This window comes from Pongo abelii, chromosome 13 (assembly GCF_028885655.2).
Source record: "Pongo abelii isolate AG06213 chromosome 13, NHGRI_mPonAbe1-v2.0_pri, whole genome shotgun sequence".
In the NCBI taxonomy this organism is placed as follows: domain Eukaryota; kingdom Metazoa; phylum Chordata; class Mammalia; order Primates; family Hominidae; genus Pongo; species Pongo abelii.
Genome location: NC_071998.2, coordinates 56613984 through 56631718, shown reverse-complemented (window position 1 = coordinate 56631718; position 17735 = coordinate 56613984). Strand labels below are relative to the sequence as shown.

Sequence of the window (17735 nt, the reverse complement as noted above, 5' to 3'; positions counted from 1 at the left end):
CATCCATAGCTCCAATCATTAACAATAATACCCATAGAAATATAGTAAGCACACTTCAAAGGCTATATATTTGGCACATATATGTGATTTTTATTGCCTTAGTGCCTAGTAACAAGGTTTCACATACTTATGTTTTTTGAAAGGATTTGAAAATAAGCATTTATATTTGGCATAAGGTAAATGGAATTAAAAGAATTAATGTTAGGTACTTTTTCCTATGGATTTCCTTATTAAAATCTTACATCCCCATGTGAAGTAGATGTCATACTCATGTGACCAGTGAGGTCACTGAAGCGGGGAGACATTTAAGTAACTTGTTTTAAAAGTAACAGAATCAAGATACACACCCAGGAGAACTCATATTTCTTATAGTGCACCACAGTTTCCTCCCTGAACAGATTTTGCTCTGGAAAGATGGTTTTAATAGCTTGTAAAGTAATAATGGCAAGTACTAAATCCAGCAACCCCTTCCCTTTTCTTTCTGGCTTGAGAAATGGGACCCCTCTGGTCTGGAGGACAGATCACTTACTTGTTTGTACCCTGCCCCAGCTGTCCACTGGGGCAAGGTTAAAATCACTTGCCCCAGCTGTCCACTGGTTGAAATCACTCTGTTTTTAACCCTAGGAAGAAGATGAAGTACCGGACGATGAGACTCTGAACCAAATGATTGCTCGACGAGAAGAAGAATTTGACCTTTTTATGGTAATGTTACAGAAAATCATGAAAACAAATGCTTTATTCCTCTGCCCCTTTTTCTGTTAAGCAGAATGTCTGGAGCCTGCGTGCCTGGCAGAACTTCATTCGTAAAGCCTATGCCTTTCCTTCAGTTCAGAGGCTGCAAACTGGCTGGAGTTAGCCTGCAGACATATTTTGTTTGGCCCACGCAGCGTTTTTTAAAATTTCCCATTCATTGCCAACATAAAAAAGAATCCTGATTTCTGGCTTCTCTTGAAAAATGAGATCGGGCAGTACCAGGACCACATCTTTGTGTGGAAAGAGTTGGCCAGGGCTGAGTAGCAGCTGCACTCTCTGGACAGGCCTCGCGGTCTACAGCTTACCACAGACCCCCTCCTGCTCCCAGCTCATTTCTAATCCCAGGCCAATTTCATTCAGGAAGCCTACCTGGCTCCTATAGGCATTGGAACTTACAACAGTGCCCTTACAGGATCAAAGCAACATGCTCCTTAGGGAGATAGGTGGACAACAGCTAAAACAACACAGATGTGCCTCTTCAAATTGTTGACGAGAGCCTGCTTAAATGAATGGGAACCTTCAAGGTGTGCATAAACGTGTAGACTTCATTTAAGGATCAAAATCAGTTGGATTTCCCTCCAGTATCTTCAGTCATTTTCATCTTCATCAAAGACTGATTACAGAGGGAGTAAATATAAACCACAACTTTGGTGGTTGAATGCTGCAGAACCCTAAAGTTAGAGGTCCCAAATTTGAGTGCCATCAGATCTTACATGAGTAATTTGCATGTGTGAAGCAAGTGGGCAGAGGTAGGTGTACTGGAGATACTTTGTCTATGGGGGGACAGAGCTGCAAGGTAGAAATGTGAGACCTATGTCGCCAGAAATGACAAATTTTCAAGGGGAGCTGGAAGTCTAGGTTTTTATATGTGATCTCTAGATTTTAAAACGCTGCAACTAAATTCAACTTTTTAAGTTATTATATAACACTGCATGCCAAACAAAACACAACTGTGGGCCAAATATGATCCACAGGGTTTGCAATCTCCACCTTTTTAGCCTAGACAGAATGGAACTCTAGCTGTTTAGAGAGGCTTATGTTATTTTGGGGTTTTGTGTGTGTGGCTTTTTTTCTGAGAACATTGATTGTATATAATGATCCACAATAAAATTTTCTTTCTCAGGAAAATTCAGGTAGCTATGGGAATAACTACTAAACTGGAATATGCACTTCCCTTTCTCCCTCCGTCCCCGAAATGAACCACCCTTCCCAAGTAAAGCTATTGCAGAGAGGAATGATAGTAAGAAAGACTTAACAGCATGGTCAATGTAGGGCATTCATAAAGTCTAGATTTCTTAACTCACACTGGTCAGCATAATCAAAGATTACAATATTCTCTATTTAGGGAGGTTAAAAATACACATCAGAAATAGACATCCTCTCTCTCCTTTAAGAACTAATTAAAAGGCAGATTACTGGGGAACACTCAAGCAAGAGACCCTCAGCTGATCACTGTTAGGCAATAATTCAGCACTGCCAAAGCCTCAGATACTCTCAAGACACTGGAGAGGACAAGCTGCTTGCCATTATACAAATTAGATTAGGCCCAGAAATGGAGAATTCTATCAGCAGCCCTGAAGTAAGGGGGTAAGTGTACTTTCCTGCCTTACTTTTGGGCTATTTGTAGAAATTGAAAACCTCAGAAACAATCTGAATGTCTTGGAAGGCACAGCCTTCTTTTAACTTGGGACGTTTTTACCACTCAAAGAACAGGCTTGTAACACAGGTGAGGCTGGCTAGGGAACACTTTTTGTAGGCCCTTTGATTTTGTGAATTTTCTGCTTGTTTCTTAAAGGCTGGCTTCTATTTTGAGGATTAGACAGATTTTAGGTTTGGTTTAGTTTCTTCTAATCCACCGGCCGCCTTTGGCCAATTCACTATTCCTTAGCACCTCCACTTGGGGGCAGGAAATAAAATTTGAATCTCTGCCAGCTACAGATTAAAAAGTTTGGTGAGAAACAAGAATGGAATGTGAGCTAGAATAAATCTTTGGATTTTAAATATTTAAACTCTTTATCCATTATTAGAAAAGAATGAGTTCTCTATAAAATTAATGCAGACTTATTATTTGATTTTATATCATAGACACTGGTTTACACATGATAAGCAGATAGTTTATTTAAAATAAAGCCTTTTAAAAAAAGCATGTCTTGCTTTCTCCTTCTAAAAATGTAACTTCAGAAAAAGTATCTTTTATACCAATTACTTAGGAATTTTACCAAAAAGATCTTTGGCAGCTCATGATATGTATCTGAGACATTTTGCTAACATACAAACATTAAGCTTTTAGATGCTATGTTCTCTACAAAGGGAAAAAGCACTTTTAAAACTAATTGTACTTGTAAGCATAAGGTTTATAATCAGATCTCAAGACCAATTATTCACAAGGTAACTAAATAGTAAGTTTGACTTTTGCCTTAATGTTGAATTAATTATATTGGTATTCTGTGGGTGGAAATCTCTAGGGAGAGATGCAGTTATTAAGACTTTAAGCTTATCTTATGTAATCAAATCTACCTTTCCTAAAATAAAAAAGAAACAAGTGCATAATTTACTTTTTTATCAGAAAAGATTTATTTTCTCAATTGTGGACAAATATATTAGCAATAATAATGTCCATAGAAATATACTGATTAAACATACCTCAAAGGCTATTTTTTTGCTATAGATAATAGTAGCAGTAAAACCAAAGACTGAAATGGCAATGTTTTGTCATCTCAGTATAGGACATTAACAAAATTTTTTTTTTCTTATTAGCTATCTAATAACTATTAGGAGGTTGCCTCATGAAGCCCCTCTTTAGATACTGCTATAAACAAGGCAACCTCTGTGTGCCAATTATGAAGGTTTGGTGGATCCATTTCTGATACCAAAGCATTAGAAGATAGGATTAAGCATCGTGAGCTGATTATAGCACATGACAGAGGAGGGTGCCCACATTTATCAATCAATGGGACTTCACCCGTCTCCCAAGCCTACCAGATTCTGGAAATGTAATGACTTCCAAAAATGTGGAAGACATATAGTTTAAAGAGCTTTGACCACTAATTTTAAAATAGGTTCTAGAGGTCATATTTGAGTTTGCGTAGATATTTCATTTACATTTTATCAGTTTTAACTTTTAAGAAAACATTATATTGAATCCCAATTTCAGTATGGTAGAACCAAAGGAAGAAGGAAAAGGTGAATAACAATGATTGATGGTCCATTTCACTGTGGAAATGACACATCTAGCTAGTGTTTATATTTATACATAACTAACGTCTGTGGATATGTAGTGGCAGTTTATTTTTTAAAAATCCATCGTATTGTTTAGTTATAGATTAAAGCCAAGTGTGTGGCCCTTAGTTTATTTACAAGTGAACTGGATTATTAAAAAGAGAGAAGGTGGGGAAGTAGGCATTTTGAAGGCTCTGAAAGGAATCCATTTCACTTACAACTAGATCAGTTGGGATGCGATTACCTCTGAGCTCTGTCTGTCTGTGGTATAATATTTTCATAAGAGCACAAAGTTTAAAATGTCAAGAATTCAAGAGCATTCCTCCCACAGTGCCCATGAGGTATTGAAAATTTAGTATATTCATGGCCAATGGACTAGTGAAACCATTTATGTCTCTTCCACATGTTCAACTGTGGGTAGCTATTCTGTACTGATACCTTGGGTCCCCGTTTGTTTTTACTGCTGATTGTTCAATTCAAAGCACAAGCCCTATTGAATAAAAGGAAACTTACTTAAAGATCTTTCTTTTCTTTACTCAAAGAATAAGTTTCTTCCAGGGAAGCAATGAGTTGTATAGCCAAGAGGTCATATTTTTAAAATGCATTCCCAATTTGAATTTTTTCACTATTACTTTAAAGAGGAAGTTTTGTACACACACAGACTAAGAAAAGGAAATTCTTTAAGAGTACTTTTTAAATGTATGAATAAGTTTCAAAAGATGGGTACAGAGAAAGGGAAGGGATTTTACTTAATGGAATCTCTCCCTAGATATTTAGGGATGAGCTAGAACAAGTCAACCAGGATGAGAGAGGTTGAAAGGGACCCTGCAGCCATAGGAAATGACTTGGGGAAGTTGTGTAGTACTATAAAGTCTGTACCATACAGAAGCCCTGACTTTCAGTGACCCTCTTATTAATGTCTCCAGCGGATGGACATGGACCGGCGGAGGGAAGATGCCCGGAACCCGAAACGCAAGCCCCGCTTAATGGAGGAAGATGAGCTGCCCTCCTGGATCATTAAGGATGACGCTGAAGTAGAAAGGCTCACCTGTGAAGAAGAGGAGGAGAAAATATTTGGGAGGGGGTCTCGCCAGCGCCGTGACGTGGACTACAGTGACGCCCTCACGGAGAAGCAGTGGCTAAGGGTAAGCGTAGCTTTTCTAACCTGTTCTCACTAGGTGGAGTGTTTTTGGTGGCTTGGAGAAACTAGGGGCCTAGAGCTGGAATTTTCTGAGGAGGTTGAGTTCGCAATCAAAGGGAAGGGGCTCTTGAACACAGAAGATAAAGTCATTCTGCTGTTGCATAAAGTCATTCTGCTGTTGCATGAAAAGATAAAGTCGTTCTGCATTTCAAGGCAGTGCTTGGAAAAAAATATGCAGAATTTTTTGCTAGAGCAGAATTGGCCATTGGAAGCACAGGATTATGAGACCTATGAGACCCACTAATGTTTTATGACCAATTGCCTGGTCATGCCTCACTCTCTCCAACTGAGAATCAAAATGTGGAAGGGCACCTTAGAGATCTTTTTAATAGTTCCCCCTCATTTCATGGTCTTTAATAGAGGTTTTACTTCTGCAAGGTCTGCACAGATCTTTCAGGGATAGCAGAGTTTTCTAACTGTGTTGTTATTTTGTAGACCCATAGTACTTTTAGAGCTGGAAGGTATCTTTGTACTTGCTTGGTTTGATGAAGAAACTGAGGCCCAGAGAAGTGAGGTGGCGTGGCTATGCAGGACACACAGCTGGTTAGAAAGCACAGAATCGGTGGGTGCTTATGTGTCTGCATGCTCGATTTCGGCTTGATCTGATCTGTCCATCACAAACACAGATTAGAGCGTGGGACTCGGGTCACCGATGCTTGGAAATGTTATTCGGGAGTTTGTTTATGTTGTTTTCCCTTTGGAAAATGGTGATTTCTCATTTTGACTGAGGACTGAAATCTCAGAATGTTCCTTGGGCAGCACAGAAATATCAAAATGCTCTTAGGAGTCGCGTGTGTGAACACTGAGGCCCGAGTGACTGTTCCATTCGAAGGGTTAGCTCTACTTCCCATTTTTGGGAGTAGACTTAGTACCTAGAAAGGCACAGCAACCTGGGATGTGCATTCCAGACACAGCCAGTAAATGCATGCTGGAAATAGTAAGTGTAGTTGGGTAAAAACCAAGCAAAACAAAAGTTTTGAGGAGTTGTTCGTTTTATCCAAAGGGAATACGGTTCCCAAGCTTTGTGAAACATGGATTTTAGGACCCAGGTTTTAAGTGGGTAGGTGGGTAGAAAGGCAGTGGGCAAAATTTTGAGATTAAATATCAAAGGCGAACAGGTCTTGTCACCACTTGAGATGTGATTTACTCAGGATGTTGTATGATGAGAGGGATGTGACCTAAATTTCGAAAAGATGGGAGCCTGTGATTCTGAAAAGCACTGCTCATTATTTGTGGTTGAAGAGTTGTGTATAAAATAGAACATTTGTGTGATTAGTTTGTTGTATCTAGTCAAATATTCCAGTGACCTCAGAATATGATTCTATGAATTTTCTTTGTTTCACTATTGAGATTATAGTTATGTAATTAGGATTCATTCTATAATATGAAGAGTTTTTTGGTTAATATATATTTCTGAGCTTGGGAAAATTTTATTTAAGCAATAAATTGAGTACCTGGAGTATTATTACAGCAGATGGGACAATAATAATCCGGGCCAACCTTTTTTTTTTTTTTGAGACAGAGTCTCTCTCTGTCACCGAGGCTATAGTGCAGTGGTGTGGTCTCAGCTCAGTGCAACCTCTGCCTCCCGGGTTCAAGTGATTCTCCTGCTTCAGCCTCCCCAGTAGCTGGGATTACAGGAGCATGCCACCACGCCCGGCTAATTTTTATATTTTTAGTAGAGACGGGGTTTCACCATGTTGTTCAGGCTGGTCTCAAACTCCTGAGCTCAGGTGATCCAACTGCCTTGGCCGCCCAAAGTGCTGGGATTACAGGTGTGAGCCACCATGCCTGGCTGGGCGAAATTTTTAAAGCTAAGCTTTGATATGTTTACTTTCCAGACATTAAAAGCAAAATAACCTTGTTTATTGGGCAAGAATGTAGCTGAACTTAACTTTTTAAAAATAATCATTGGGAATTGCCCTTAAGAAAAACAACATTACGAATCTCAGGAAGTTTTCCAGTTTAAGATATCTGTTTTGTTTTCTCTTTTTCATTCAGTTTCTATCCCTGATGATTAGCACAGTGCCTAGCATAGAGACTCAGTGAATGTTTGTGAAAATGAAAGTACAACCATAAGAGGAAAGGGAAAGTGACTAACTTATCAGCAGTGTTAGGAGAGCATTTCTCTTTTTAGTGCATCTAGTAGACTTCCTTTTATCTACAACATGCACATTTAAAAATGGAAAATTAGTTTGTTTTACAAAACTGCACTGTGAAAATTGGTTTTTATAATTGTAATTCTAAAATGCCGTGCAACATACTAAGTCATCCAAGAAGGACGAAACTGTTCTCAAAACAGCTTTATTGTAACATATCTTTATGTAATCTAATCTTTTGAAAACTGCATGCCCGTATTTGGTATGAAACTGGCAACTTGCTATTAACCAGGACATGCAATGGATGCAACATGCCCCATGGCCTAAACATTCAAAGTAGATGCTTCCTGTCTTTGGTGTTCACCAGCAGCAATCCTATTTAATATCAGCCTGTTAAGCTTTTTTGATGATAAAATGATATTGAAGGGGTTCTCATGGGCCTGGATGTGAAGAGATGTTCTCTACTGGCTTATGATTTAACACATTGCATGAACCCAGCCAACATGGCCTTGAAAGGGAGTTTGGCAAGGACCGTTGTGTAAGAAATGCTGTAACAGGGCTAAAATAATTCTTCTTTTTCCTGGCAATGTTGTACAAAGCCTGCTTGGCAGAGACATCCAAGATACATAGCATTGCAGAGCTGCAAGGCAGTTGAATGGAACAGCTTCCCATCCCTTGCTTAAATCACATTCTCTGCAATCTCTGTGCCAGGAGGCTGGCCATCCCTAAAAGGAAAACCTACCTTTTTGTCTGTGTAGCCCCTCCAGTTCGTGGTCAGCTCTGATTAATAGTTCTTCCTCCCTTTGAATAGAAACTTCTTTCCTTGTAGCTTCTCCTCACAGGCCTTGATTCTTTTCCCTGGGGTGAACAGAACAATATTTTTTTCTGTCTTTAGTATCACAGCCCCATGAATAAAATGTTTGCAAACTCATGTTCAGTCTGGATTGAACTTTTCTACCTTCCTCTTTCTCTTGAACTTTCCTCCTCCTTCAAGGCCCAATTCAATTGCTGCCTACCCTGTGGCACCTTCACAGAGAAATATTATTGCACTTTTAATTGTCCTCTTAACATTTCTTTGCTTGTCCTTCAGTCACAGTTTCCTAGTATTCTCGGTAGTTGCCAACCTGCCTGCTTTCCTGACTAGTTGATAAGCTAGCTCTGTGTCTTGTTAGAATTTAGGACTTCTGTGTACAAATACTAAGTGCCCATCGGTTGCCAAATTGAAGTAGCACTGGATTGACAGATAAGGGTATAGATAGATGTGGGTAATGTTCACTGCTGCAACAGATGGACCTCAACATACCCTGTCCATGGACCTATCCAGAAAAATAAATAGAAGTTGATTTCTCCCTTCCATGAAAGTCCATGGTAGGTGTTCCTGATTGGTGAGGACAGCTGTTCTCCATAGGGTCATTCAGGGCTCCAGGCTGACAGAGCCTCTGCCAGCTTGGTCATCTCCATCCACTTGAGCTGGAAGTGGGGAAAACAGCATGGAGTAGTGGGTATGGAAGTCTAATGGGCCCTGCCTAAATGGTTATAGTTCCATTGGCTAGAACTTGGTTATGTGGCCACTCCAGCTGCAAAAGAGACGGAAATGTGGTCTGGCTGTGAGCCCAGGAAAACAAAATTTTGGTGAATATTTAGCCATCCCTGCCTTAGCACACTTAGGTTAAATTTAAGTGTTATGATCACTTTCTTTGCAAATGGTGTTTTGGTTTCATTGAAAACAGGTTTTATTTTGTAATCATGGCATGCTAAAAATTCCTACAGTGTCCTTTAGATAATCTGTTTAGTTGGTGGAATTTAGAATTTTTTTCTGCATTCATAATGTTGTTTTTAATCAGGAGGATCACAATTTCAAACACAGTTCAGTTTTTTTTTTAAAGGTATTTTACATTGTTTTGAAATTGCTATTTCCACTGAGGAAACTCAAATGTCCTTAGTGTTAGCTGGTCTCAAGTTAACATCATCTTTTTGTGGTAGTCAGTTCAACATTCACATTCTGGGCTGTTTCTCTCTTCCCCGGGGGCTCCCATCCCATCTTCCTCTCCAAGATGGCATCTGGATAAAGATGTGGTGTTTAAGCATGGCATTGGGGGCAAGCATCCTGGTTCTCTTGCTCCCCATGGGTCTCCACTGAACTCAGCATATAGCTGCTGGTCTGCTCCTGTCCTGGGAGGTCTTTACATGCAGCTGGTTTCATCTCATTCTTTTAGAGACCTTGATGACATGTGCTGTTGAAATCTGGAGCCTGGCCACAGGCACTAGTTAGAAGCTGTCCTGCATTCTCCCATCTCATAAGACCCCTGGCCTCTTTGGCCTCATGGTGCTCTTAGCTCTTTTGTGTTCTGTTTGGAAGTCTGCAAACTCTCCTTGACTGATTTCTCCACACTGTGCTAGAACATGCAGGGTGCAGTGAAACTGGCCCCTTCCTCAACAGTTGCTAAGTCACCACCAGGGGTTGTCAAACCTGAAGCTTCTAGAATCTGGTGGTTGGGTGGGTCCTGGAGCTTTTTAAAGAAAGCAATTCAAAAATGTCTTAAGTTTGCAAATTGTGTAAAAGTGTGTAACTGTATTGGGGATCACATAGTGAGGGATCCTCCCAGAGCTTTGGAAGGAACTTGTGAGTGAGAGGCCTAAAGCCTAAGCTTCATTAGCTTTCCAATAAATCCACCTTTAGCAGTTTTAGTGCCTCATTATCTTCCCTTCCACTCAATCTCTGCCTCCAAACACCCCAGGCTTGGATTCTGAAGGGGGAGTATTACATTTCAACCCAGCTACAATTCAGTGCTGGCACAAACTAGCCAGACTTAGCACAGACTCCGTAAGTTAAAGGGCATAGTCCCCAACAAGACTGCCCTGACTTCAGACACCAGCCACACTGTGGGGGTCCCGAGGCCCCCCACACTTTTGACCGACTATAAATTCAGGGGCTTATGAACCCTTTAGGCTTGATAATTTGCTAGAACAACTCATAGAACTCAGGAAAGTGCCATTAGCAACCGATTCAGATTCATTATGAAGTATACAAATCAAGAGAACTAGGCCAGGCACTGTGGCTCATGCCTGTAATCCCAGCAATTTGGGAGGGCGAGGTGGGTGGAACATGAGGTCAGGAGATCGAGACCATCCTGGCTAACATGGTGAAACCCCATCTCTACTAAAAATACAAAAAATTAGCCGGGCGTGGTGGCACGTGCCTGTAGTCCCAGCTACTCGGGAGGCTGAGGCAGGGGAATCGCTTGAACCCAGGAGGCAGAGGTTACAGTGAGCCGAGATCGTGCCATTGCACTCCTACCTGGGCGACACAGCAAGACTCCATCTCGAAAAATAGGACTAGCCAAATGAATGGAAGCACAGCATGCAGTCTGGGAGGAAACCTGGGCTCCCCTGCATGCTCCTCGTGGAGTCAGCGTCCATCAGTCCTCCAGCTCATCAGTGTGTTCACTAACCAGGGAGTGCTACTGGGCCTTGATGTCCAGAGTTTTCAATGGGGTTTCACAATATATAGGCATGATTGATTAGATTGTCGGCCACATGCTTGAACTCATTCCCCAGCCTCTCTGCCCTACCTGGAGGTCAGACTGGCTCAAATACCCAACCTTGTAGTCATGTCGTTGGTCTTTCTGGTGACCAGTGCCCACCGGAGCCATTTAGGGGCCTATCACACATGACACTTCATTATCAGAACAAAGTTATTCCTGTCACTACGGAGACGTCAAACATAGAAACTCCATGCCAGGAACCCAGGACAAAGACCAGACAAGTTCTTTTTTTTGAGGCAGGATCTCACTCTGTTATCTAGGCTGGAGTATAGTGGTGTAATCTTGGCTCACAGCAGCCTTGACCTCCCAGACTCAAGCAATCCTCCTACCTCAGCCTCCTGAGTACCTAGGACTACAGGTGCATGCCACCGTGCCCGGCTAATTTTTGTATGTTTTGTAGAGTCGGGGTTTTGCCCCATTTGCCAGGCTGGTCTTGAACTCCTGAGCTCAAGTGATCCGCCTGCTTCCATCTCCCAAAGTGTTGAGATTACAGGCATGAGCCACCATGCCCAGCCTGACAGATTGTTTATTATATAATAGGTAGTAATATCTTCAGTCCTGACCTTACTTCTCTTCCTCTTGACTCCTGTTTCCTCCATGGAAGAAGGCTCTCCTCCTTGCCTTCCTGTCATGTGGCAACTTCCTGTTCCCGAGCGACAGCACCATGTGCTGTGGCTTCTGGTGCCATTCTGAGAATCCTGGTCCTCGGCCTTGTAGTTGTGGCCGAGTGGTTAAGGCGATAGATGAGAATCCCAGTCCACTAGGTTTGGCTCTTGATTGTAAAGGTGGTGAAGGGAATTCACTACCCTATTTTGGAAGTCAAAGATGTTGTCATTTTTGTCTTTGCATACCAACTTTATCCTAATTCTGCTCAAGGCAATGAGTAACTCTCCCGAACAGGGGATGGTTCTTTTAGAAAGCGTGAAAGAGAATATTAACATGGTTAACAAATATTCCATCCATTACAATTTTGTAACTTTCCTATGGTGTGCCTAAGGTGATAACAGTGCTATATTACAGATTACATATATATATATATTTGCATGCGCAATTATATATACATACATATATATACGCATATATATGTATAATTGCGCATGCACAAGAAATGGCCCATCTTGATAATTTCTTGGAAACATATATTTGCTTCTTTATGTGTGAGAGCAGGCATTCCATCTACCTAAATTTTGACCAGCCCAGTGGGCCAGGGTTTTCTGGTTTAATGTCAGCCCTGTGTACACTGGCTGTGCTGTTTCTAGCACCATAAGGCAGTCATCATTATTGAGCCAGGGGCTCTGCAAAATTGGGGTGATTGCAGAGCCAAAAAGTGGGCTGGAGGGTGGTTTCTGGAATGCCTGTTTTACTATTCTTCCTGTTCCTTTGCTCTTTCTGCCAACTTCAGAATCCTTCCTTTCCTTAAAACATTTAGTGATATCCCTGAATTTATTTAATTGCTGCGTGAGTGATTTTTGCCCCACAGCACTTGAAGATAATTGGAATGCATTCTAGCTTATGTGCTCTGGATAATATGCAATTGCCAGCCAGCTGGAGAGTAGTATGCCTTTGTATCACAATGTCTTGTAATTTTAAAAAGTTTATCCTATTTACTGTTGTCTCTTGTTACCTTTCTTACAGCATCATATACCTACTATGGGGTCCTTATGTCTGAATGTGTAGACACTTCTTTTGGTATACTGAATAAGCTCCTGGCGATGAGGGAAGACACTGCTTTGTTTTGTGATGTCCTGTGCAGTTGGGCCCCAATAAATGCTACATAAATGATGGTGATGAGACTTATTTCTTTAGATCTTTAAATTGGGTGATAGAAAACAGCAAGTTTTAGAAGCCATAGAATTTCAAGAGGAACTTTGCAGAAAGACAGAACACCCTCCTTTTCCTTGACCAGTCTGTCACCAGGTGACAGCCTGAGCTTCCCATGGCGAACGTGCCGAAATGGGGTTCTCATCATCATGTCTGCTGACTACTAAAATGATTTTGGGATTTTCTTCTTCCCAAAGTTTAACAAAGTAGAAAAAACAAAATGAGGCCGGGTGCAGTGGCTCATGCCTGTAATCCCAGCACTTTGGGAAGTCGAGGCCAACATGGCGAAACCCCGTCTCTACTAAAAATGCAAAAATTAGCTGGGCGTGGTGGCGGGTGCCTGTAATCCCAGCTACTCAGGAGGCTGAGGTGGGAGAATCACTTGAACCTGGAGGTGGAGCCTGCAGTGAGCCAAGATCACACCACTGCACTGCAGCCTGGCGACAGAGCAAAACTCCATCTGAAGAAAAAAAAAAAAAGGAAAAAAAAATGAGAGATTCTTAACATTTATAATATTAGGTGCTAATCAGTAAGGTAAAATGTGATACATCTCAAGAGAATTCAGTGTCTTTAAAAAGCTATGTAATACCAAGCTGCAAATATAGGATAAGCTCTCTGAGTTGGCCTCTCATCACAGGAAGCCAAACTGCTAAACTCTGCACAGGAAACAGCAGACAAATCCATGGTGAATTAGTCACAAAGAACTGGGGAAAATACGAAGAAAGGTTAAAGAACAAGATATTTGAAATTCTGTGGAAATACAGAATGATAAATACAATATTTCCTCACAGGTATGAAGAGGTGGGCTGTGGATTTTTCTCTCCCTAGAAATCTTTTAAACAAGCTAATGCCTCCTCTGGGCTAGATTAAGTATGATCCAGCCTGAAATCACAGACAGGGGCTGGAATCACTCGGCTCTATTTCAGCTGACAGCATTAGTGATTCTCGTAGATATACTTTTCCCCTAAAATATTTTATTTTATACTGGCAAGACTTTTTTGTGGGGGGATCCTTTTTCTAAAGCATAATGTGCATCATGTTTGTAATATTTGGCTGCTTTTGTTTTGTCATTTAAAATCTTTTCTTGCGTTTTCTGTAAGATGTGAGAAGCTTTGTAAACATGGACCTTTTTTCTTCTATCAAATGGCATTTTAAAAACTTTTAAAATTGGGTCATCAGATTTACTGGGGCAAAATTTTTAGCAAGCTGCATTTCCGTTTTTATACACAAGGGAGAGCTAAGGCCCTGGAAAATAGATTTGGGTTTTGCCAAATTCCAAGTTCTTCAATACTTTAGGGTGGAAGTACTGAACTAATTAAGAGCGGTAACAGTTGTGAATTGTTTGGAAAAATACTTGATAGTAATAAAATAATTTTAAGAACTTTGTATAATTTTTATTTTTTTCTGAAATCCAGTGACTAGATTGCTTTAACAGCCCATTGGACTTAATATTTCCTATTTTATATAATTCGGGAGAATAAATTTAATAGAATAGCCCTCAGAGGTCCGACGGAAATATACTAAAATAAATAATAAAGGTTGAGGAGTGAGTGGGAATTGTTTTGATTTTTAAAACTTTGATGCTTGGAATTTCTGGTCTTGAGTTTTGTCCTTTGAAATCGAGATTCAGCTCTGAAATCAAACTCAGTCATCGAAAGTAACCATGGGAAACTGAATTTGGCCTACAGATACTAAGGAGCCGCAATAATTTCACATTATCTTTGAATGGAGCAAACTATTACAGAGAAATCAGAGAAATAATATTTTAGGAATATGTCTCTCTGAATCAAGATTTGGTTTTTGATGTTTTTTGCTTTTTTACTTTATTTTTTTAAGAGACAGGGTCTCACTCTGTCACTCAGGCTTACTGCAGCCTCAAACTCCTCAGCTCAAGCAATCTTCCTGCCTCAGCCTTTTGAGTAGCTGAGACTACGGGCACACACCGCCACACCCAGCTAATTTTTGTATTTTTTTGTACAGATAGGATGTCACTCAATTGCCTAGGCTGGTCTTGAACTCCTGCCCCTAAGTGATCCTCCTGCCTCAGCCCTGCAAAGTGTTGGGATTACAGGAATGAGCCACCACGCCTGGCCAGTTTTTGTTTTGTTTTGTTTTTTTAATCAATAAGGCTACATGTTTCAGTCAGTGTCAGGATTTAAAAAAAAAAAAAAAAAAGGCTACATGAAGAAAATCTTCATTAATTTTCTTAATAAAGAAATGTAATTCTTCATTAAGGGGTGGAGGTGGGGAAGAGTACAGTTTAGGAAGCAGAGACAGGGCAGGGTGGCTTCATCACCATTATGCCTCAGGGTTCAGATAAGCATCAGAAAAATAACTGACTTTTGATGGCTCTCTATATGGAGAATTTAGGATAGTGATTAAGAGTACATGCCTTGAAATCTGATGAACCAAGAGATTCAGATTCCAGTTCCACCTAATTAGCTCTGTGACCTTGGGGACCTTGTGTCACCTCTCATAGCTTTGCTTTCCTCTTAGGGAAAATCATAGAACCTACTTGATAGGGTATTCTGAGGATTAAATGTGTGTAACATAGAATCTGGCATAGAAGAAGGATTCAAAAATACATATTAGCTATTAAGAAAAAGTTTCCAATTATTTCAAAGAAGACCTAATGGATAATAGAAAAAGAAGAAAATAAGTTCTCTTTTGTGTCTTGATGACAAGACTCGGGGTGACAAGAGAAAGGTAAAATTGGGACTCAAGAAGCTCCTTTCGCTTACTCACTAATGGAATTAAAAGAGAACGATATGTTTACTTGCTGAATATGTTACAGGACCACAGGTTTATTCATCTCAAGCACTCCAGCTTATATTCATTCAGCCATTAACTCTCTTTACCCTGGTTTTTACCTAGGTGCACACCAACTCGCTCAGCCATTAACTCTCTTTACCCTGGTTTTTACCTAGGTGCACGCCAACCCAAACTCGCTCAGCCATTAGCTCTCTTTACCCTGGTTTTCTCCCTAGCTGTACACCAACCTGTACTCACTCGGTTGTTAACTCTCTTTCCCCTGACTTTCTACCTAGCCACCTGCCAACCTGTACTCACATGGCTATTAACTGTCTTTACTCTGGTTTTCTCTGTAACCCTGCATGCGTGCAGGAAGAACACTGGGGCTAGCAGTCAGGAGCCTGGAATGTGAGTTCTGACACTGCTACCAGATAAATATGTGATCTTGGACAGGTCTCCTGACCTTCCTGGGTTGTTATGGACTGATGTTTATGTCCCTGCAAAATGCATATGTTGAAATCCTAACCCCCAATGTGATATTAGGAGGTGGGCCCTTTGGAAGGTTATTGTATCATGAGAGCCCTCATGAATGGAATTAGTACTCTTATAAAGGGTACCCTAGAGAGCCCCCTAGCTCTTTCTACAACAGGAGGTCAGCAATCTGCAAGCTGTAAGAGGGCTTTCACAGAATCCAACCATGCTATACCCTATCCTCAGACTTCCAGCCTCCAAAACTGAGAAATAAGTGTATGTTATTTATAAGCTATATTAGGGTTATCCACAGAAACAGAACCAATGGGATGTGTGGAGACATGTATAAGAGGAGATATATTATGGGCCTTGACTCATGCAAGAAATCCCATGAGATGCCACCTGCAAGTTGGAGACCCAGGAAAGCCAATGGTATAATTGAGTCCAAGTCTGAAGTCCTGAGAACCAGAGCAGGGACCACCGCTGGTATAAATCCTGGATTACGAAGACCTGAGAACTAGGAGCTCCAGTGTCTGAAGGCAGGAGAAGATGGATGTCACAGCTCAAGAAAAGAAGGAATTCCCCTTTCCTTTGCCTTTTTGTTTAAGTCCAGCCCTCAATGGATTGGATGATTCCTACCTACGTGGATGAGGGTGAATCTTCTTTACTCAGTATGTAGATTAAAATGCTAATCTCTTCCAGAAACAACCTTACAGACGCATCCCAAAATAATATTTTACCAACTATCTGGGCATCCTTTAGCCCAGTCAAGTTGACACCCAAAATTAACCATCACATCAGTCACCCAGTTAATGGTATTTTGTTATGGCAGCCTGAACTAAGACATGCGTTGAGTTATATTATCTTTAATTTGCAGGATCCCTTCCACCTATCTAACAATAACCTCTAAAGTCACCTGAAGCAGCTATTATGGAGTACAGTGGTGCAATCTTGGCTCACTGCAACCTCTGCCTCTTGGGTTCAAGCAATTATCCTACTTCAGCCTCCCAAGTAGCTGAGATTAAAGGTGCGTGCCACAATGCCTGGCTACTTTTTTGTATTTTTAGTAGAGATGGGGTTTCGCCATGTTGGTCAGCCTGGTCTTGAACTCCTGACCTCAGGTGATCTGCCTGTCTTGGCCTCCCAAAGTGCTGGGATTACAGGTGTGAGCCACAGCACCCAGCAACTTTTACTTTTTTTTTGAGACAGAGTTTTGCTCTGTCGCCCAGGTTGGAGTGCAATGGCGCAATCTCGGCTCATTGCTACCTCCACCTCCCAGGTTCAAGCAATTCTTCTGCCTCAGTCTCCCGAGTAGCTGGGACTACAGGTGAGTGCTACCACGCCCGGCTAATTTTTGTGTTTTTAGTAGACACGGGGTTTCACCATATTGACCAGGCTGGTCTCGAACTCCTGATCTCGTGATCTGCCTGCCTCAGCCTCCCAAAGTGCTGAGATTATAGGCATGAGCCATCACGCCTGGCAACTTTTACTTTTTATTGTGGTTTTTAATAATAATTATCCCCTGCTTCTTTTTTTTTTTTTTTTTTTTTTTTTTTTTTTTTTTTTAAAGATACAGTTTCAATCTGTTGCCCCAGCTGGAGTGCAGTGGCATGATCTTGGCTCACTGCAACCTGTGCTTCTTGGGTTCAAGCAGTTCTTGTGCCTTAGCCTCCTGAGTAGCTGGGATTACAGGCTCGTGCCGCCACCCCTGGCTAATTTTTTTATTAGTAGAGACGGAGTTTTGCCTTGTTGGCCAATCTGGTCTCGAACTCCTGACCTCAAGTGATCTGCCCACCTCAGCCTCCCAAAATGCTGGGATTACAGGTGTGAACACTGTGCCTGGCCTATTCCCTGCTTTCTTATCTTACATAAATG

At 41.2% G+C, this 17735-nt stretch overlaps 1 protein-coding gene across 10 annotated transcripts in view; it reads left to right on the top strand.

The window, feature by feature from the left end:
- Nucleotides 1-17735, top strand: part of SMARCA2 (SWI/SNF related, matrix associated, actin dependent regulator of chromatin, subfamily a, member 2) — a 177978-nt gene that overhangs the window by 103386 nt on the left and 56857 nt on the right. For all 10 annotated transcript variants that reach the window (XM_063713831.1, XM_024251686.3, XM_063713830.1 and 7 more), the window contains 2 exon segments: nucleotides 625-702; nucleotides 4899-5117. In XM_063713831.1, coding sequence (XP_063569901.1) covers nucleotides 625-702; nucleotides 4899-5117 — 297 coding nt within the window.